The following is a 20,021-nucleotide window of genomic DNA, read 5'->3' as shown; positions in this document are numbered from 1 at the left end:
ACCGGAAACCCCGGGGTCCTTCCTTTCCCAGCTCGGCCCCTTCGGGGCCGAGCCCTCGTAATAATAATTGTGGTATTTGTTAAGTGCTTACTATGTGCCAAGCACTGTTCTAAGCCCTGGGGTAGATACAAGCACGTCGGGTTGGAGGCGGTCCCTGTGCCACATGGGGCTCACAGTTTTAATCCCCGTTTTAGAGATGAGGGAACTGAGGCATTGGGAAGTGAAGTGACTTGCCCAAGCAGACATGTGGCAGAGCCAGGATTAGAACTCCCGTCCTGGGCTGGGTCACTGAGGTAGAGTCGTGGATGGAAAGAGTCAGAGGTGTCGGATGGTCTGTGCCGGGTCCCCGGAGGGAAAGTCAGGGACGGAGAGGGGAGAATTAGGGGGTGTTGGGTGGTCCGTGCCGGTCTACCCACCTCCCTGGGCTGCGCTCTGCCGGCCTCCCGTGACTATCTCGGGTTGTGCCTAGGGCCTACTTTTAAGCTTGGAGTTCCCGAAACACCCAAGGTGGGCATCCGGGATAAGGAGCATGAAGTTAAGAAAGCCATTGGCTGAATAGAGGTCAGGTTTTGGGGTAATCCGCTCGACCACTAGGCCGCAGGGATCCTTTTGGCCCCCCAGGCCGTCCCAGAGGTCGTCTCCTCACCTCATACGGCCACCTCTCTGCCCCCAACTCTTCCCCTCTCTCCGGCGAGGAGTGCAGGCAGCTGCCGACAGCGGAGCCCGGCGTCCCCTGCAGATCGACCCCCGTGAAGGACGGAAGCGGGGTCGGACATTGGAGCGGCGTCACTGGGCCCCCGCCTCCTGTGGTGGCTGCGTCTGAAATGACGCCCGCTCGTCCAGGGGCCGCCGAGACCCAACCGGGGGAGCGTGTGTTCGTGGACAGGGCCCGGTGGCCTTGCCCGGAACCCGAGGTCCGCAGGGAGTTGGAGAGCCGGAACCCCAGAGGGATCGGTGAGGAGCCCGAAGCCACGATCTACTCTCCCGCGGGTCCCTTCTGGCCCCTGGCGGGGAGGGGACGTGCCAAGTTTCGGCCAACAAGAGGGGTGAGATCGGAGGGCCCGCGCGCCGGCCAGCCCTCCGCCCCTCCCTGGGGTGGCCAGGGAGAGGCCCTTTGGGCTGTAGTCAGGCCCCCGGTCCTAATAGTTTATTGGGTCATTCAGAAGGGCAGAGCGGTGAGGCCAGAGGGAGACTGGAGCACCATCCGGGAGGCCTTATGGGACCTGGGGACCGGAAGTGAGGAAGAGGCGGTGGAGACCGCGGTCGAGGCCGTGGAGAGCAGGCCCTGGCTTATCTGGGAGCTGCTTCCCACTGTGGCGACGCTAGCTTCTCTGCTTAGCTGGATCTGGACCCCTTCTGCCACCGCGGAGGACCTCTGGGCGCGAAACCGGCAACTCCGGTAGTTGAGACAACACACGACCCCTGCGGAAGCGGAGGCCGAGGTGAGGCTCGGACCTGGTCGCCGACGGGAACCCACCCGCCCTCCGGGGGTCAACATCTGGGCCGGGGCGGGGGGCAGCGGGAGTAGGACGGGGGCGCGGGTCCCCACCCCTGGGGCTCTTGTGATGAGGGCGAGTGTCATCACAGTGAGAGCCCCGCTGTGGGATGGACCGAGCCGACTCGATGATCCGGTGCCTTCCCCTGGGCCATGGTACAGCGCTTGGCACGGAATAAGCAATAACAAATAATCACTAGTATAACAGTAATAATAACCGTGGTATTTGTTAAGCGCTCACTATGTGCCGGCTACTAAGCACGGGTGGATACAATCAGATTGGGTTGATCACAGCCCCGCGTGGGGCTCACAGTCTCAATCCTCATTTTATAGATAAGGTAACTGAGGGCACAGAAGCACGGGGACTTGCCGAGGGTCACAAAGCAGACAAGGGTGGAGCCGGAATTAGAACCCATGACCTGATTCCATGCTCCTCGCTCGCTGTCATTATTATGGCCAAGATAGGGAACCTGCGCCCTAAGGGAGGAGGGGAAGGGGTTTTGGGGGGGCGGGGTGAGGCAAGAGACTGAACGTGAGTGTGGGGGAAGGGGATGGGAAAGGGCTGAGTGCGAGCACACACACTAGCTCGTGTAAGTGTGGCAGACAGTATTAGGAAAGGGTGGCGGGCATCCCCCCACTCCCCGCCCCTGGGGGAAGGGGAAAACAGATGGAAAAAAAATAGCAGAGGAGAACTGGTGGGTTCAGTTTCCTAGGAGTCATTTTGGCGAGGGATGGGCCAAGAAAATTAGGGTGATCTGGGAAGGCTTCTTGGAGGAAGAGGCCCAATTAGAGGAAGAGAGGGGCCCGTTTGGCGAGGGCCAGGGTCCCGTCTCAGCCGCCGACTCTGCCCACCCCCTGCCTGAGGACCCAGACGTTGGTTCAGATGGGGGGGTGGGCGGAATCGTCGAGCGGGTCGACGTGGCTGGGGAGGAGGGCCCAGCCTGGGGAACCTGACGGGATCCTGGGAGCTAGGGACCGGTAGTGGGCGAGGAGGGAGAAGTCGAGGGACTAGGGGTAATAATAATAATAATAACGTTGGTATTTGTTAAGCGCTTACTACGTGCAGAGCACTGTTCTAAGCGCTGGGGCGGATAGAGGGCAATCAGGTTGTCCCACGTGAGGCTCCCAGTTAATCCCCATTTGACAGATGAGGTAACTGAGGCACAGAGAAGTTAAGTGACTTGCCCACAGTCACACAGCTGACAAGTGGCAGAGCCGGGATTCGGGTAGCGGGCTGGGGGGACAGGTCAGCCCCTCCCCAGTCTCAAGGCCCAATGCTGGGCCTGCCCCCTCCACCCCCAGCACCCCCTCCCCCACTTACCCGAGCTGAGGAACAGGACGAGGCAGACCCACAGGGTGTAACAAGGCCACAGGATGGTAATCTTGTTGGATTTTCTGTACACGCGCTTCATACGTCTGTTGAATATCAGCAGTGCGAGGAGCAGGAAGAAAACTGCCATCCGGACCCGGGGACAAAATGCCTTCTGAAGACAACCGGCTCTTGAGCCGCTCCCCGGCTCCGAGGGCCCCAGCCCCCTAACCGGCTCACCCGGGTCAGTCACCTCCCCAGGACTGCGTCCACCGAGCCCCCTCCCCAGAGCCAGCCGCGTTCCCGGCCCAAGGGAGCCCGGGTACCTGTGAGGAAGCTGAGGATGGCCATCGTGAGGTGGTGGTGTTCCAACCACGGAATGATCTGGAGGAAGGCCAGCACCAGGCCGAGGGCCAGGAGGAGGGAGAGGCATAGGGCTGTGACCATGAGCGTTTGGGTCACTCTTAAATCCACTGCAGGGAAGAGGGAGGGAAGCTGGCCTGGGGTCGAACTGTGGACCCTCAGGGCTTTTCCACCCTTCTGGAGCCCCTCGAGTGGTGTCTGACCCTCATCCTACCCCTCCAGGGTAGGGGGATAGTTAACCGACCCCACGAGAACCGAGACAATACTTAGGTCCTGCGAACGTTAACGACGAACGGGTTCATTTAGACTCCTAAGCCACCCTCCTGCTCTTTCCCCCACCCCACCGTGGCCCGGAGCAAAGCGCACGGGCCGCGGAGTCCGGAGGCCCAGGTTCCAGTCCCAGTTAATAATAATCATGTCGGTATTTGTTAAGCGCTTACTATGTGCAGAGCACCGTTCTAAGCGCTGGGGTAGACACAGGGGAATCTGGTTGTCCCACGTGGGGCTCACAGTCTTCATCCCCATTTTACAGATGAGGTAACTGAGGCACAGGGAAGTGAAGTGACCGGCCCACAGTCACACAGCTGACAAGTGGCAGAGCTGGGATTCGAACCCATGACCTTTGACTCCAAAGCCCGTGCTCTTTCCCCTGAGCCATGCTGCTTCTCTAGTTCTAGTCTAGTTCTAGTTCTGTCACTGGCATGCTGCGTGACCTTGGGCAAGTCACTTAAACTCACTGGGCCTCAGTTTCCTCTTCTATAAAATAGGAATAGGGAAGCAGAGTGGCCTTGTGGATAGACTACACGTGTGGGAGTCCGAAGGACCTGGGTTCTAATCCTGACCTTGGGCAAGTCACTTCCCTGTGCCTCAGTTACCTCCTCTGCTTAATGGGGATTAAGACTGTGAACCCTCTGTGGGACAGGGACTGTGTCCAACCTGATTAACTTGTTTCTACCCAGTGCTTAATACAGTGCCTGCCACATAGTAAGTGCTTAACGATTTCCAAAAAAATAAGATACAATAGCCACCCGCCTGACCTCCGAGACTGTGAGCCTTGTGTAGGACAGGACCTAGGTGGAATCTAAATCTGTTTCCACCTCAGCACTTGCTTTGGCAAGTAACACTTAATAATTCCATCATGATTAAAGTGAATAAGTGAGCCTCACCCTCCCTTCTGATAGTCTTCTGATGGGGAGAACGGACCCAAGAGTATGTCACGTTGAGAATCACTTGCACCCCGCGTCCACGGCGTCACGGCCGGGGCACCCTTTCTGGCCCCCTGCCCTTCCGAGGAGCATCGCTCAGACGCTGCTGGTGAAGGGGGGAAAGATATGTTCACCCCTCGTGGGCCCGCGGGAGTTGTGGTGGTTTGCCCTGAACTATCCGCACTCCCTCGTAAGGTCCCCCGCGACCACGACGCCCATGGTGAGGTGGCTACAGGGGAGGCCTGCTGCGGAAAAGACTATCCCTCTGAGCCTAGCAGCAGTATTGGTTCGTTCGTTCATTTCTATTTCTTGAGAGCTTACTGTGTGCACTGTTCTAAACGCTTGGGTGAATACAGTATAACAATAAGCAAACACCTTCTGCGACACCGCTGTATCCTCACACCCTCTGTAAGCCACGCAGAAAGGCCTAAGGGGTCCAGAACTTTCCATTTGCTTACCAAAAAACGGAGGGGGGAATAAAGCAAGAAACAACCGATGCAAACTAACAGCGCTAACGACAAAAAAAACGAGCCGTCGTCCTGCACCCAGCCGGCCGGGCTGGAGCCAGGAAACGGCAGGGGCGACAGTTTGGCATAGGCGTATGTTGTTTGGGGTGATGGGTGGGGAGGGGGGAGCAGAGCAGTGGCACAGGGCAATGGCTTCTTCCTCTTGGCAGATTTGCAAATGAGGATGCATCCAGCATCTGTCCCTGCGAGGTGCTGCCTCGCAGGTAGAGTTTCTCTCAGTAACAGGAAGTCAGATCCGGCCAACGGATCTAACACTTCAGTGCTTTGCCTAAGAGGCCTGGACTTAAAACCAACCACCTATTAGGCAGAGAAGCACCACTAATTCGTATACTTATTTAATCCCCTCGTCGGTACTTTATATATATTTATACCATAAATATAGAGAATATATAGAGAATATAAAATATATATTATATATAGTATATATGGTATTAATAAATATATAATTGTGTCTAGTATATATTATATAATATATATAGAATATAAAATATAAATATATAAAGCCACGGGTCAAAGCACTGGGCTAGGCACTGGGGTATTCGCAAGATATTGAGATCAGACGCGTAACCTGCTCTCCCCCCGCTCCCCCTTCCCCATGGGGCACACAGTTTTCCCTCTAGACTGTATGCTCCCTGTGGGCAGGGAATGTCTGTTTATTGGGTTTTTTTTATCGTATCGCCCGAGGGGGAATGTGTCTGTTTATGGTTACATCGGGTTATTGTATTGCCCGAGGTCACACAGCAAGGCCGCGGCAGAGCCGAGAATAGGACCTAGGCTTTGAAGCGTTTCTTTTTATGATGTCTGTTAAGCGCTTAGTACATGCCAGGCCCTGAACTAACTGCCGGGGGAGATCCGAGATGATGAGGGTGGACTCAGTCCCTGTCCCACCCTGGGCTCACACTCTTAATCCCCAGGTGACCGAGGCACGGAGAAGCGACCCCCGACCCCCCCGCCGATCCCCCACCTGTCCAGTGGGCCCGCCCTGACCTGTGGTGTACTCTCTGCTGCAGTTCTTCTTGATGCAGACCAGCCAAGGGCTGATCAGCATGGGTTCCTCCCCGTTCGCCTTCTCCAGGACCATCCACTTGGTGTCAATAGAGCCCGCCAGGAGCAGGATGAAGCCCATGGAGGCCAGGCCCAGGCTTGCCCCCATACTCAGCTGGTGGCCAGGGGCCTCCTCGTCAGAGCCTGGAGCCCACATCACCTAGGGCGAGACACAAGGGCAAACTGGGGCCCTCTGGCTACCTAGGGAGCTGTACCATCTCTTCTCCCCGTCACCTCCCTCCAGTTCAGGGCAAAGCCCAGGGACCACCCCCCCACTTTCAGTGGCGGGGCACTGATAATGGTTCTTTGCTTCGAGAGGGCTGCATATGTAATCCCTCCCTCCCCCCTTATCTTCCTCTTTCCTCTCCCTTCTCATCCTTCTGTAGCCATGGCAACCCAGCCAGGGGGCAGGTGGCCGTGGGAGAAGGGTGGGCAGCACAGGGAAGGAGAGCAGGATTCCCCATCGGCTCCCCTACCTCAGGAGAGACTCAGGCAGGATTTGACCCTGGGGGAGGAAGGGAGGAGCCTAACCTGTCCCCTGGCACTTTCAGGAATCAATGGAACCTAGGAGCTCTTCCCTCCCCAGAGAATCATCTTGCTCAGTCGTTCAGAAGCCTGGGGGGGGGTCGATGATGTCATAAGGAGCGCCGGAGACCATGTGACTAACAAGAAATCCTCTACCTACTCTAGGGACCGACCCCCTGACCCTCTCCCCACACACCCCTGAGCCCCAGGGGAAGAAATATCGTATGGGGACAGTGGGGGTGGAAGCCCACCCACCCAGAAAAGACGAGTGGCCTGGTAGAAAGAGCCCAGACCTGGTAGTCAGAGGGCCTAGGTTCTGATCCCGGCTCTGCCGCTTGCCTGCTAGGTAACCTGGGGCAAGTCACCTAACTTCCCTGGGCCTCAGTTTCCTCAACTGCAAAATGGGGATTCAATACCTATTCCTCCTGCGTAGATTCCGAGCCCCATGTTGAGTCTGATTAATCTTGCATCTACCCTAATGCTTAATATACTTGACACATAGTAAACACCTAAGGAATTCCACTATTATTATTACCATTTCCTTATTCCCTGACCCTCAGGGAACTTTCTCCCTCCCCCTCAACCAAAGCCCTCTGCCTTTTCAAACCTCTGTTAACCCATTTCTTCTTCCCTGCTCCCCAAGCCCTTAATCAGTCAATCATTTATCGGGCATTTCTTGCATGCGGAGCACGTTACTAAACACCCGAAAGCACAGATTAGTAGACAAGTTTACAGAGTGATGGGGGAGACCGACAATAAACTTCAGGTAAGAGAGTATATAGGACTTATATTCAAGTTCCATGGGAGTTTATTTAAGTGTCTGTCTCCCTCTCTAGACTATAAACGACTTAATAGCAAGGATCTGGTCTTCTCTTCTGTCTCAAGCGCCTAGCCTAGTGTTCTGCATATGGTAAGTGCTCAATCAATGCAGTTGATTGATATCCCTAATTTATGTATTTATGGGGCCGTGTCTACCAACTGTTATATTTTACTCTCCCAAGCACTTAAGGGCTCTGCACCTAGTAAACGCTCAATAAATACAATTGATTGATCGATGGATATTAATGTCTGTCTCCCCCTCTAGACTGTGAGCTCCTTATAGGCAGGGAACGTGTCTACCAACTCTCTCCCAAGCGCTCTGCACACAGTAAGCGCTCAATAAATACCACTGATTGACTGATTGATTGATTTGGCTGATGTGACAAGTGCCCAAGGCAGAGGTTGAGTGGCCTGGTGGGGTTCACGATGTCCTTGGAGCTGAACCCCAAGGAGCAAAGGGGCGGGGAGCTAGGCTGGAGCCCCGAGGAAGCCACGGCGGAAGGCGGGAGCCGGGCTTCCTCGGGGCCGGCGGGATGGCCAGAGGAGTGGCCAGCGAGCACAGGAGTGAGAGGGCGGATCAGGGAGCGCAGCCAGTACCCGTGCAGGAGGTGGGGTCTGGGCAGAGCCAGGAGTGGAGAAACACGTGAAAGGGGCGTGGTGTGTGGGCTGGGTTGTGATGGGAGAGGGGGGAGGACAAGTAGCCTGGAGAGAACTCACTAATAACCCTATTAAGCGCTTACAATGTGCCAGGTACTGTACTCAACGCCGGGGTGGATACAAGCAAATCAGGTTGGACACGGTCCCTGACCCATATGGGCCTCACAGTCTTAATCTACATTTTACAGATGAGGTAACTGAGGCACGACGAAGTTAAGTGACTTGCCCAAGGTCACACACCAGAGAAGAGGCAGAGCTTGGATTAGAACCCGGGTTCTTCTGACTTCCAAGCCGGTGCTCAACCCACTGGACCACACTGTTTCCTGCTTCCTTAAAGCCAGAGGTAAGGAATCTCTTGATGCAGAGGTGGGCGGGGAACCTTTGAAGGCTTTTGAGTGGGGAAAGCATGGACTGAATGGGTTTTTAGAAAAATGACCTGGGCAGTAGAGAGAAATATGCACTGGAGAGTGTAGAGACAGGAGGCAGGGAGGTCAGAGAGGAGATCGATGGCAGTAGTCAAAGCGGGATAGGACAAGAGTTTGGATGGAGAGGAAGGGGTGGATTCTAGAGTCGTCGTAAAATGGTGGGGCCAAGAATGCAGCGATAAAGTGCGAAGGGGTGACAGGTCTGGGAGGGGCCGGGGCTCATCCAATACTGGTACGTGGAGGTGAGGAGAATTAGAGCCGGAGTGCTGCCAATTCACCAGGGAGAGGGTAGAGCTGGGTGGTAATCAGTTACTAGGCGTGTGAAGGAGTGAGGCTAGGAAGGCAGCCAATACATATACGAGGTGGCCGGGGGGCGAGCCAGGAGGGTCGTCTAGGAGTCCGCGTATCGGGAAAGACATTGTGTGCAGATAATGTATCTACCAACGCGGTTATATTGTCCTCTCCCGAGTGCTTCGAACGGAGCTCTGCACACCACGTGCTCAATAAATCCCATCGATTGGAATTTGATCGATTAAATAACCACGAGTCCTTTCCTGTCTCGAAACACTGGCCGCCCTCTCTCCGCAACTTGTTTCGTCTCACTCCAACAGGTGAGGCAGCTCTTCCTTGGGTGGGGGGTTCAGACTGCAGATGGGGGTGGGCTCCTCGAGCCATCTCCTTCCCCCAAGCCAAGGGCTTCTCCTGAGCCACGACAAGTAACTCCTGGCCCTTCTCCCGTACGAGAGGCCAAGGATGACGTTTGGGGTCTCCTTCAGGTCTGGGATTTGGTCGCTGAGTCCTTCTCCTCCTCCTTCCCTTCCCCATCGCTTTGGCTTTCCTCTTGGAGTCCTGAAGCCTGTACCCACCTCCAAATGATCACACTCAGACTGGGCCTATGTTGTGCAGAGCCCTGTACCTAGTGCTTGGGCTGTGAATGTGAGATGTGAACCCTGTCTTCAAGGGATGAGGAAGGGAAAAGACATCCACTGGTGACTATACAACTATCTAAAAGAGTGGCAAGAGATACCGGTGGTGATTACCCACCGTGAATAAATACATCATTAACAAATACAAGGAAAAACGCTGATGAGGGCGAGCCCCGTTTCCTCCTCTGTCATCACCTCCCCTTCTCCCCCATTTCCCTCTTCCCCCTACGCTTTCCCCTCCACAAGCTGGGTGCCCACCACTTGCTCCTCCTTCTTCTCACCCTCCCTCTTCCCATCCCAGGTGCCTCCGCATCAGTGAGAGACAGGGCTCGATCAACATCTTCCAGAAAAATTCCACTTTATTTACAATGTGGGGAGGTGTCGGGGGAGGGAATGAGGGTCAGTAGGATAGGGGAGGGGCTGTATGGGGAAAGAGGGTTTGTGTTGGGGGAAGGAATCAGAAATTGGGTAAAGGGTCGGAATCTCTCCTGGCGTTGGTGGGAGTGTGAATTTGGCAGGAACCACTGAAATGCCGGATCCTTTCGGGAGTGTTGGGGGGGGGGGGAAATGCTATTCCCTCCACCAGTCTGCCAGAAACTCGGAAGCTCCAGAGGGTTTCCCCAATCCTCCTCCAACTGTAGGGGGGCAGGGAAGGCCCACTCTACTGAGAATGACTGGGGCTGGCTTGGGGAAGAAAAAGGGGACCCTCCTAGTGGTGCCCAGGAAGGGAGATTTGGCTCAGGGTGGGGTAGAGATCACCTGGACTCACAAGCCAGGAGTTGGCAGAGATGAGGCCCCTGATCTCCGGCTCCCTGGGCATCAGGAGGTGCCATCTCTTCCCTGGTCCCCAGGCTCTGTGATGGGCTGATCGGGAATCTGGTAGATTTGGGGGGAAGGCGGGATGAGGGCAGAGCTGACAACCCCCCACAGCCCTCGCTCCACTGATGCCCCCTTTCCCAGTGGTGCGTTCCTCCTTGGGGGCCTTTGACACACACCTGCTGTTGCCCTCCCCTCCTCTCCTTTCCCACTCTGCCCAGGAGCACCGACTCCTCATTCTCGTCCTCCCCCCCCGGACACTCACCACAGGGCTTGGACCCAGGCTGGCCGCCCTCCGGGCCTGGGGCCCTCGCCCTAGCCACAGCCTGTATCTGGCCTCCATCTCCTCCATCCAGTCCCACCCTGGCAGTGGAACTGGGCCAGGCAGGCTTAGGACAGTGGGTAAGGGACCGTGCAGTGGAGAAGCTGGAGGGGAGAAGTCTGGAGAAGAGAGAGTGAACGCTGTTGAAAGGCACCCACCTCCCTACCCGTCCGTCATATTTGAGTGCTTACTCTGTGCACAGCACACAGTGCTTGGGAGAGCGTAACACAACAGTTGGTAGACATGTTTCCTGCCAACCATGAGCTTACAGTGTAGAAAAAACTCCTGGGCATTTTTTTTTATTTATTTATGGTATTTGTTAAGCACTTACTGTGTACCAGGAACTGTAGATACAAGATAATCGGATTGGACACAGTCCCTGTCCCACACAGAGCTCACGATCCCCATTTTATAGAAGAGGTAACTGAGATACAGAGAAGTGAAGTGACTTCCACAAGGCCACACGACAGACAAGTGGCAGAGCCGGGATTAGAACCCAGGTCCTTCTGATTCCCAGGCCCGTGTTCTACCCACTAGACCGCACGCCTTCTCACTTCTTTCAATTCTCCCCTCTACCTCTGATTTTCCATTAAAAAAAAAAAAAGGTGGGATTTAGGGTGGATTGAAAGAAGAACTTCGCAAGTCTGTAAAATGGGGTTAAGAAGGTGAGCCCTATGAGGGACAGGGAACGTGTCCAACCTGATTAACTTGTATCTACCCCAGCGCTTAGTACAGTGTGACTACATAGTAAGCGCCTACAGATTCCATTAAAAAAAGTCAGGGATTCTGGTGTGAAGATTCCGATTTAGGGATCTTTAATATCAAGAGTGCCCCATCTGTCCCGACTGAGAAAGGACTTTCCTGTGGGAAGTTTGGCCCTTGGGAAATTGGGAATTTTCTGACTCGTTTACCTCCTGGATGCTGGAGGCCAGGGGCTGTTTCTTTTCTTTTCGTACTTTTCTGTTGTCTTTTTGGCCCAAACCTTCCCTGGGCTGCGCCCACCCTGCATCATACCGTCAGACAGTGACTCTCCCAAAGTCTTATGGAAAGCCCATCTCCTCCAAGAGGCCTTCCCTGACCAAGCCCTCCGTTCCTCTTCCCTTCTGTGTCACCCTGACTTACTCCCTTTATGCATGCCCCCTCCCAACCCTTCGCCACTCATGGCTATATCTGTAATTTATTTCTAGTCATGTCCGTCTCCCCGTCTGGACTGTAAGTTCTTCGTGGTTAGGAAATGTGGATAAAATATCGTCATATCACACTCTCCCAAGTGCTCAGTACCGTGTTCTGCACTTAGTAAGAGCTCGATGAACACGTTTGAATGAATTGATACCTGCAAAGACTCGATCATTCTCCCCCGGCTCCAGGCTGAGGCAGAAGCTGTCCACGGCCACGGCCAGGGCACGGGCAAAGTTGGCATCGGCCAGGAAGGAGCCATCGGAGGAGCTGACCAGGCTGGCGCGGGCACTGACGCCATTGTCCTCGGAGGCGGAGCCCCAGCCGTTGGCGAGGGAGGCCTCGCTGGGTGAAGGGGTGCGGCATGGCCGGGCTGGGCACAGGGGGGCCTGGTCTTTAGGCCCCTCTCTGGCCCCCGCCCCCACCAGCCCAGAGGCAGCTGGAATGTAGCCAAAACTGGTGGGAGGGGATGGGGCTCGTGGAAGGGGAGAGCCGATCCTGGGACGGAGAGACCTCTCTGTCAGCAGGGCCGGTGCCCACCTGCTAGTCGCCCCAGCCCCTCTCTCACCGCCGCCCTCCCTGACTCCCCAGACCCCCCACGCCCCCGCCTCTCGCCTCTCTGTGTCCAGTCTGGACCCCTCCCGCCTACCCCCGCGCCCCCCTCACCTAGGACCCTCTTCCCCCTCGCCGAGCTCTAGGCACAGGGCCACGTCCTCGGGGGTCAGCACGTTGTCCCGATCGTCCCCCAGGGAGGACAGCGTGGAGGAGGACAGCCGGCTGGAAGTCGGGCTGGAGATGGAGGGGTCGAGGGAGCTGGGGGCAGGGGGTGGGGCGGGGGCCGCCGGGGGCAGCGACGAAGACGTCCATGGGTCCGAGGTGCCTCTGTCAGAGCTGGCCGGAAGGGAGAACAACCCGTCAGCTGAACCCCTCACCCCCATCCTCCCCCCAGGTCCTGAGCCCTCCTCCCCACCCCCTTACGGGTGCTGCTGGCTCTGAGGGGGCGGGGGCGCCGGGGGGAGGGGGGCCAGGAGCTGAGTCCCTAGGGGTCTCCAAGAAGCCCTCGTCCGGGGTACGGCTCCTGGGGAGAGAGGGACACGAGGGAACTGGGTGGCCGGCCCGGCCTGGGCCTCGCCCCCAGCCCGCCAGGCCCTGGCCAGATCCCCGCCTCCAGAGTCGCCTCCCAGATGGCCAGGCCCCCCCACATCCCCCCCCCGGAATCCCCTCTCACGTGGGCGCCGGGAAAGGACCCCGGTGTCACCGCCCCCCAGCTCCCAGCTCCACGGTTGCCCGGGGCGGCTGGCGGGCGGCAGGGGAGAGCTGTTTGCCTGATGGAGCTCTGGGGAGAAGAAGGGGGGGGAGGGTTGGAAGGGGCTGGAGAGCCAGAACCTCCTTCCCTCCCTCTATCAAGGGGGACCCCTAAACAGGGAGGGGACCCCAGCCCCCCCACCCCTTCTCCCTCTCAGGCCCCCGGGAGGTGACCGCAGGGGATCCAGCCCCCTACCCACGCCAGATCTGGTGAAGGGAGGGCTTATCCCAGTGCCCCCTGCCCCGTCCGACCCTCACCGAGCTTCGCCCCCCTCCTCCAGGCCGCTGGGGGGGCGACGGAGTGGGGCAGGGGAGGGGTCACCCGGCGGAGGCTGCAGAGGCTATCAGAGCTAGGCCAGGGGCTGGAGAGACGGGCGAGCTGCGGGGCCAGGCGCCGGGCCGGTCGGGGCCCCGGGGGGCCAGGGGGCAGCTCGGCGATCAGGGAGCCGTAGAAAGTCCTGGTGTCCGGCAGGAGGGGGACCCCCGGGCTGCGGCGCTCGCTGGAAATCACTGCGGGATAACGACAGGGATAATATCGATGGTATTCGCTAAGCGCTTACTATGTGCCAGGGACTGTACTAAGCACGGGATGGATACAAGCAAATCGGGTTGGACCCCAGTCCCCGTCCCATGAGGGACTCACAGTCCCAATCCCCATTTCACAGATGAGGGAACCGAAGCCCAGAGAAGTAGAGTGACTTGCCCCAGGTCACCCAGCAGACAAGTGGAAGATCTAGGATCGGAACCCGTGACCGTCGTCATCCCAGGCCCGGGCTCTATCCACTAGGCCGTGCTGCATGTGGGAGCCAGGGAGGTGGGCGGGAGAGAGGTGTGTCCCTCCCCCCCCAACACACACCCCCGCCCCAACCTCGGGGTCCCCATGGGGCTCACGGGAGCGGCGGCCATCCAGGGTGTCTCGCGTGTCTCCGCCCAGCCGACTGCTCAGGCTGCTGTGGCTGCTCAGGTCCCGGCAGCCGGACGCGGAGCGCCAGCTGTCCGCCAGCCACGGCGACTCGCTAAGGTCCAGCCTAAGGGCGTGGGCACTGGCCGTCAGCGCCGACCCCCGAAGCCCGGGGCGGGGGGACGGAGGCGACCGAGGGGCGCGGGGAGAGCCGGGGGAGGTCAAGAAGGGCGAACGCACTTCGGGGGCGCTGCACGGGCACTGGTACATAATGATAATGGTATTTGTTAAGCGCTTACTGTGTGCCAGGCACTGCGCTAAGGGCGAAGGTGGATGCGAGCAAATCGAGTTGGACACGGTCCCTGTCCCGTGTCCACAGTCTCAATTCCCATTTTGCAGATGAGGTAACTGAGGCAGAGAGAAGCGAAGCGACTTGCCTAAGGTCACACAGCAACCCAGTGGCGGAGCCGGGATTAGAAACCTCGTCCTCTGACTCCCACATGTACGCTCACATCTGAGGGCCGGGGCTAATCGGTCTGGAGGGGGGCAGGGACAAGGGGGAGAAAACGAGGGGGCGGGAGGGCGATGGCCCCGGTCCCTCCCCCGCTCTCACCGGTGTTTTAGGATGGTGTCGGCACTGGAGTATCTGTACAGTCCTGCAGCCGGAGAGGCGGAGGGGAGAAACGGGGTTGGGGGGCGGGGGGTGGTGCGTAAGACCGAATTCCCAATTTCCCAGAACCCTGCTGCACCCCCCACCCCCGCTCGGACTTTATTAATAATAATGGCGTCTGTTAAGCGCTTGCTAGGTGTCAGGCACTGTACTGAGGTGGATAGAGGATAATCAGGTTGGACGGTCCCCGTCCCACATGGGGCTCACGGTCTTCATTCCCATTTCACAGATGAGAGAACTGAGGCCCAGGGAAGTGAAGTGACTTATTCGAGGTCACACAGTGGAGAAGCGGCAGAGCCGGGATGCGAATCTGACTCCCAGGCCTGTGCTCTATCCAATACGCCGTATTTTGGCACTGCCCCCGTGTCCCAAGGTGACCCCGGGGGTACCGACCGTCTCAAGGTCAAATGCTATCTCGTGACCTCCTGGGCCGGCAGGCCCAACTCGGAAGTGAGGGTGGGACGCCGCCCCCACGACCCAAACTGACAGCCCAAGCTGGGAATACGGAAGGTGCCCCTCGCCCCCGTGCCGATCGAATTAGGAACGGAGGAGGGGGGAGGGCAGAGATTGGAGAAACTGAGGCCGGAAGCTGGAATGGCCTAAGGGCACAGGTGATAAATACCTGCCGCCTCTAACCTTCTGGGCAGAGGAACGGGACCCGCGGCAGCCGGCTGCGGGTCGCCTCCGTCCGGAGCGGGAGAAGGCCGCTCCGCCTGCACCGAGTGAGGAGCCGTGGGAGGGGGGAGCGTCCCGTCCTGCTGAGCGCTCGTGGGGTTGGAAGCCAGACGCTTCCCCATGGGTTTGTAACGTTCAAATGGATTTGATGTCTAAGCGGGTGCCTCCCCAGGGGGACGTGAACAGGGTGGGAGGTAGCCGCCTCACCCAGTGCGAGTAACCCTAAGTGGGTACCGCATAACTGGGTTTAACGCATAAGTGTATGTAACTCATAAGTGTATGTAACTCATTAGCGTTGAACGCATAAGTGTATGTAACGCGAAGGTGGATTCCTCCCGGGTGGGGCGAGCGCATGGTGGGAACCAGCCGCCTCACCACGTTGTGAGTAAAGCATGAGGGGGCTCGGGTGTCCGGCCGCACGTGAGTAACGTACCAGTCTGTTCCTCTCGTTAGGGAAGCTCTAACGCCATATTTCTCCCAAAAGGGAAGGCCGATTTGTCGCGTCTAAATGCTTAATTCATTTCGCCCCACGGAATAAATTCTATACGAAACTCAGGTTTTCCATCCCCGGCCTCTCTCTCTCGCCGCGCCGATTCCGAAAGGACCTGTCCCCGGCGACATAACCCAACCCCAACCAGGTCGTGCCCCACTTCCCGCCCTCCCTGTCCTGCTGGCCGGGCCCCTTCCCGTCTCTGGGCCCCGCGCCCCTCACCCGAGGTCAGGCCGGGCCCCCCTCGGCGCCGGCGGCGCAAGCACACGGCCGCCCCCAGCAGCAGCAGCCACAGCCCGGCCCCGGCTCCAGCGATGACCTCCGGCCGGCGCAGCGTCTCCTGCAGCTGCTCCAGCTCCAGCAGCTGAACCTTCCCGGGGTCCCGGGCCTCCCACTCCCGCGGCAGCTCTGCGGGAGACAAGCCGGGGGTCGGGGGCCCAGGCCTATCCGCCAGGCGGGGCAGAGGGAGGAGAGAGGGAGCGGTTGACCCCCCGCTTGCCCTTGGCAGCCCGATGCATCCCGCCGGGAGGACGGAGCGGCGGGGGGGGGGACCGGGATCCGGTGGAGGAAGGGCGGACTGACCGATGAGGATGCAGACGGGGCGGCTGAGGGCTCCGGCCCCGGCCCCGGTGACGGCGGCCACCCGAACGCAGTAGGAGCCGGGCACCCAGGCGCCGATCTCTGCGTGGGTCGGGCTGGCGGCTACGCTCCAGTTGGCGGGAGGCATCGAGGCGTTAACCAGGCACTGGACCTGGGGCACACCGCATGGAGGAAGAGGCCACCCCTGTTTAGACTGGGAACCCCAAGGACTGTGTCCAACCCCAGCGCCGCTTAACACAGTGCCTGGCACACAGTAAGCGCTTAGCAAATACTCCAGGGATTATGATTATTTCTCCGGCGCGGGTCTCCCGGGCCCTCCCTCCTGGCACCGAGCTGACGCCGAAGGGCCCGGGCAGCGAGGGCGCCGCGCCGTGGCCGAGCCCGGTACCTGGTAGCCGAGAATGAGGCCGTTGTGGGTCTCCGGCGGGGGTGGGGCCCAGCTTGCCACGATGGTGTCGTTGCCACGGTACAGAGTGACAGCCTCGGGAGGGGCGCCGGGCACTGCGGGGACGAAGCCAGGAAGGGCTGAGAAGGCGTGGGCACGGTGGGTGGTGGGCGGTAGGGTTGCTAGTGTGAAGGTGGGGCTCCCTGGGAGACGGAGGAGGGCGGGCAGTCGGGGGAAGTCTCCCAGCTCTGCCCCTGCCCACACCCGGGATCCCGAAGCCTCAGCCCCTGGCCCAGGAGGTACGGACGGCCAGAGAGAGACAAAGCCCTGTGAAAGTTTCCGGGAGGGTCCCGGATTCTGGCTAGCGGGCAGCGGTCTGCCATAAATCCCCGCAGGGGGGTCCCCGGGAGGGAGGGCCCGGTTGGCGGGCAGAGGTCTGCGGGCCTGACCTTGCTCGGGCAGCTGCAGAATCAGCACGTTGCTGTCTGGGCCCCGGGCCCGGCCGGAGGACGGCCTCACCTTGATCTCGTAGCCTCGGCCCCAGTCCAGGCCCCGCAACTCCGCCCTCCTTCTGCCCTGCAGGGGACTCTCCACCCACGGGCCGCCCAGGCCTCTCGACCCCTCCGACCCCGAGGGGTCCCAGGCCCGGAACAAGGCCGTGTAGGTCTGGGCGGGGGCGGCGGGACCTACCTCCTGGATGGAGGGGAGGAAGGGGTCAGGGGGGCCCGGGGAGCCCCATTCGGCCCCCGACCGGCCTTCACCTCCCCCCAGGGGCCAAGCCCCTCCCTCCGCCCAGCGCCCGCCTCACATTCCAGGTGAGCTGCACGGCTGGGCCAGAACCGGATCCCGGGCCGGTGGTCAGCACCGTCGCATTCTCCAGCTGGACACGCAGAACCAGCAGCTTCAGAGGCTCATCAGGGGCGGAGGCCGGGGACTCTATCGGGGGCAGTGGGGAAAAAAGGGGCCGGGAGGGGCTGGAGGTAGAGCTCAGCTCCACAACCCCCAGCCCCCCGGGGGCCCCACGATCCCGACTCCCCCCCCCCACCCCCCGCCGGCCCCCTCCTCCCGTCCTCACCCCCTATGGACACCCTGGCGATCCGGCTCTCTCGCTGACCAGCCGCGTTGGTCGCCACGCACATGTAGTTGCCCGAGTCGCTTCTCTCCGCCCGGGTCACCAGCAGGGATCCCCTGGACACCTGGAAGGGAGGGGGATTGGGGCGAGGAGCCGGCCCCTTCCCACTCCCCACAGCCGCCCCAGATCTCAGGAGCCGAGGGGGCTGCGGGGCGCAAAGGAGAAGGGGAACTGGGAAGGGGGTTCCTGAGGATGGCGGGGCCTGGCCTTGGGTACAACCGTCCCGTTTAGGGGCCGGGCCCAGGGGCGCGACGACGCTCACCACGTGCCGGCCGGTCACCGGGACCAGGGGCTCCCCGTCCTTCCTCCAGGAGACGCTGGGCTCGGGGTGGCCGCGCGGGGGCTCGCACTCCAACACCAGCCGCTCCCCCTCCCCGGCCGCCACGTCTCGGGGCTGCAGACGGAAGTCCTCGCGCAGAGCTGCGCCCGGGAAAGAGGAGGCAGGAGGGTCGACGCCCCCGCCCCTGGTCAGTCCCACCTTTGCCATGACCCTCCTCCAGGACTACCCCAGTTCCCCACCTCTGCCAGGACCCCCACCCCGTCCCACCCCTCCCATCCCAAATCAGTTCCCCGCCTCCACCCGGGCCTCTCCCTAGCCCACCCCTCCCATCCCACAACAGTTCTTCACCTCTGCCCAGACCTCCCACCCCCTCCCGCTCCTCCCAACCCACCCCAGAAGCAGTGTGGCCCAGCAGAAAGAGCACAGGGTTGGGAGTCAGAGGATGTGGGTTCTAATCCTGGCTCTGCCACATGTCTGCTGTGTGACCTTGGGAAGTCACTTCGCTTCTCTTTGCCTCAGTTACCTCATCTGGAAAATGGGGATTGAGACTGTGAGCCCCACGTGGGACAGGGATTGTGTTCAACCCCATTCGCTTGCCTCCATCCCAGCGCTTAGTATGGTGCCTGGCACAAAGTAAGCGCTTAACAAATGCCACAATTATTATTAATTATGTGGGACGGGGACTGTGTCCAACCTGATTACCTCGAACCTACCCTAGCACTAGGAACGGTGCTTGGCACATAGTAAGTGCTTAACAAATACCGTAATTATTATTATTACCTCTGCCCAGAACCCCCACCTCATCCTGCTCCTCCCACCCCACAGCAGTTCTCCATCTCCGCCCGGACCCCCCACTTCTCTCCTCCCATCCCATCCCAGTTTCCCTTCTCCCCAGAAGCCTTCCTTACATCTCGTCTCTTCCTCCAGGAATGTGCCTCCCTCCCATCCCCCGAAGTCTTCGCGGGCCCTCACCTGACACGGGGAGCCTGACCCCCTTTCCGGCCCCCGGGCCGAGCTCATCGATGGCCTCGCAAGTATAGACGCCCTGGTCGGTGTAGACTCCCTGGTCGGTGAAGACGTCCTGGTCGGAGCGGGCCCGGCCTCTCGCAGGGGGCCGCAGGAGGAGGAGGGAGCCGTCGGAGAGGAGGCGGTGAGGGCCAGGGGGGCTGGAGCTCAGGGGCTCCCCGTCCCAGAGCCAGCGGACAGCGGACGGGGGGCCTCCCGGCGCACGACAGCTGAGGGTGGCGGTTCCAGGCCCGCGGCTCAGCGAGCCCTCCTGTGGGGCGAGGCCGCGGGGCTGGGATTCTTGGGCCCGGGAGCCTGGTGGAAGGGGCCGATCAGGGCTGGGCACCTCCGGCCCACTTCTCCCCTCGCTCCCCCGCCCTCACTCGGTGTCTGGAGGCATTCGCTGGAGAACTCCGAACTCCAAAGGACGACTCCAGCACCCCAACCCGGGCCTCTCTCCACTGCTGAGGAGCTCCAGGGCCTGCCTCACCTCCCCGTGCCCCTCTTCCTCCAGTGCCCCCGGCCCCTGCGCTTTCCTCCAGTGCCCCCGGCCCTTACTCACTCAAGAAGAGTAGGAGCAGGCCCGGCAAGGGCAGTGCCGTGTCCCAGACCCTCATCTCTTCCCGTGGGAAACCCCGCTCTCAGCAGGGTCCCCCGGGCCCCTCGGAAGCTCCCGTCTGGTCTCTCCAGAGGTCACTCTGCTGCCTTGGGCCCCTCAGGGTGGGACGGGGCGGCGGGCGGCAGAAGACGGAACGGGACCGGGAGGCTGTGCCTTGTTTGTGACCAGGAGTCCCGCCCAGGAGGAGGGGGAGGAAGCGGCCATTTCCTCCCCGGCTGGCCCGGCCACCGGGTCCGTCCGGCCCCTGTCGCCCCCAGAGCCACCTGAGACCCGATCGGTGAGGTAACAGCAGACCCGGAACAATGGGACATCAGCCTTCGGGCTGCCCTGGAGGGGGGCGAGAGATCCCA

General features: G+C 60.0%; 2 protein-coding genes across 5 annotated transcripts; both read right to left on the bottom strand.

Annotated features, from left to right (window-relative positions):
• Positions 1-1,047: 1,047 nt before the first annotated feature.
• On the bottom strand, positions 1,048-6,567 carry LOC103164801 (outer dense fiber protein 4-like). Of its 4 annotated transcripts, none has more exons than XM_029074680.2 (5): positions 6,475-6,567; positions 5,887-6,103; positions 3,131-3,277; positions 2,817-2,948; positions 1,048-1,422 (listed from the first exon to the last, which is right to left on the bottom strand). In XM_029074680.2, the coding sequence occupies exons 2-5, from the start codon at positions 6,098-6,100 to the stop codon at positions 1,160-1,162; spliced, it is 756 nt and encodes a 251-aa protein (XP_028930513.1). In that variant the 5' UTR covers positions 6,101-6,103; positions 6,475-6,567; the 3' UTR covers positions 1,048-1,159. The 4 variants fall into 4 exon arrangements, with proteins under 4 accessions (XP_028930513.1, XP_039769595.1, XP_028930514.1 ...); XM_039913661.1 differs by having other exon boundaries at positions 2,817-2,911; positions 3,131-3,188; XM_029074681.2 differs by having other exon boundaries at positions 6,420-6,565.
• Positions 6,568-9,636: 3,069 nt separating this feature from the next.
• On the bottom strand, positions 9,637-19,891 carry ROBO4 (roundabout guidance receptor 4). Its single transcript, XM_029076301.2, has 18 exons — positions 19,615-19,891; positions 19,020-19,367; positions 18,030-18,187; positions 17,711-17,831; positions 17,444-17,571; positions 17,085-17,328; positions 16,639-16,751; positions 16,233-16,401; positions 15,873-16,058; positions 14,429-14,471; positions 13,806-13,942; positions 13,173-13,424; positions 12,838-12,945; positions 12,588-12,687; positions 12,276-12,500; positions 11,767-12,107; positions 10,377-10,552; positions 9,637-10,171 (listed from the first exon to the last, which is right to left on the bottom strand). Exons 1-18 carry the CDS (start codon positions 19,667-19,669, stop codon positions 10,115-10,117), a joined length of 2,961 nt encoding a protein of 986 aa, XP_028932134.1. The 5' UTR covers positions 19,670-19,891; the 3' UTR covers positions 9,637-10,114.
• Between the last annotated feature and the right edge of the window lie 130 nt (positions 19,892-20,021).

The sequence above is a fragment of the Ornithorhynchus anatinus genome, chromosome 11 (assembly GCF_004115215.2).
Source record: "Ornithorhynchus anatinus isolate Pmale09 chromosome 11, mOrnAna1.pri.v4, whole genome shotgun sequence".
NCBI lineage: Eukaryota > Metazoa > Chordata > Mammalia > Monotremata > Ornithorhynchidae > Ornithorhynchus > Ornithorhynchus anatinus.
The sequence above is the reverse complement of the archived record's forward strand: the minus strand, read 5'-3'. Positions and strand labels throughout refer to the sequence as shown.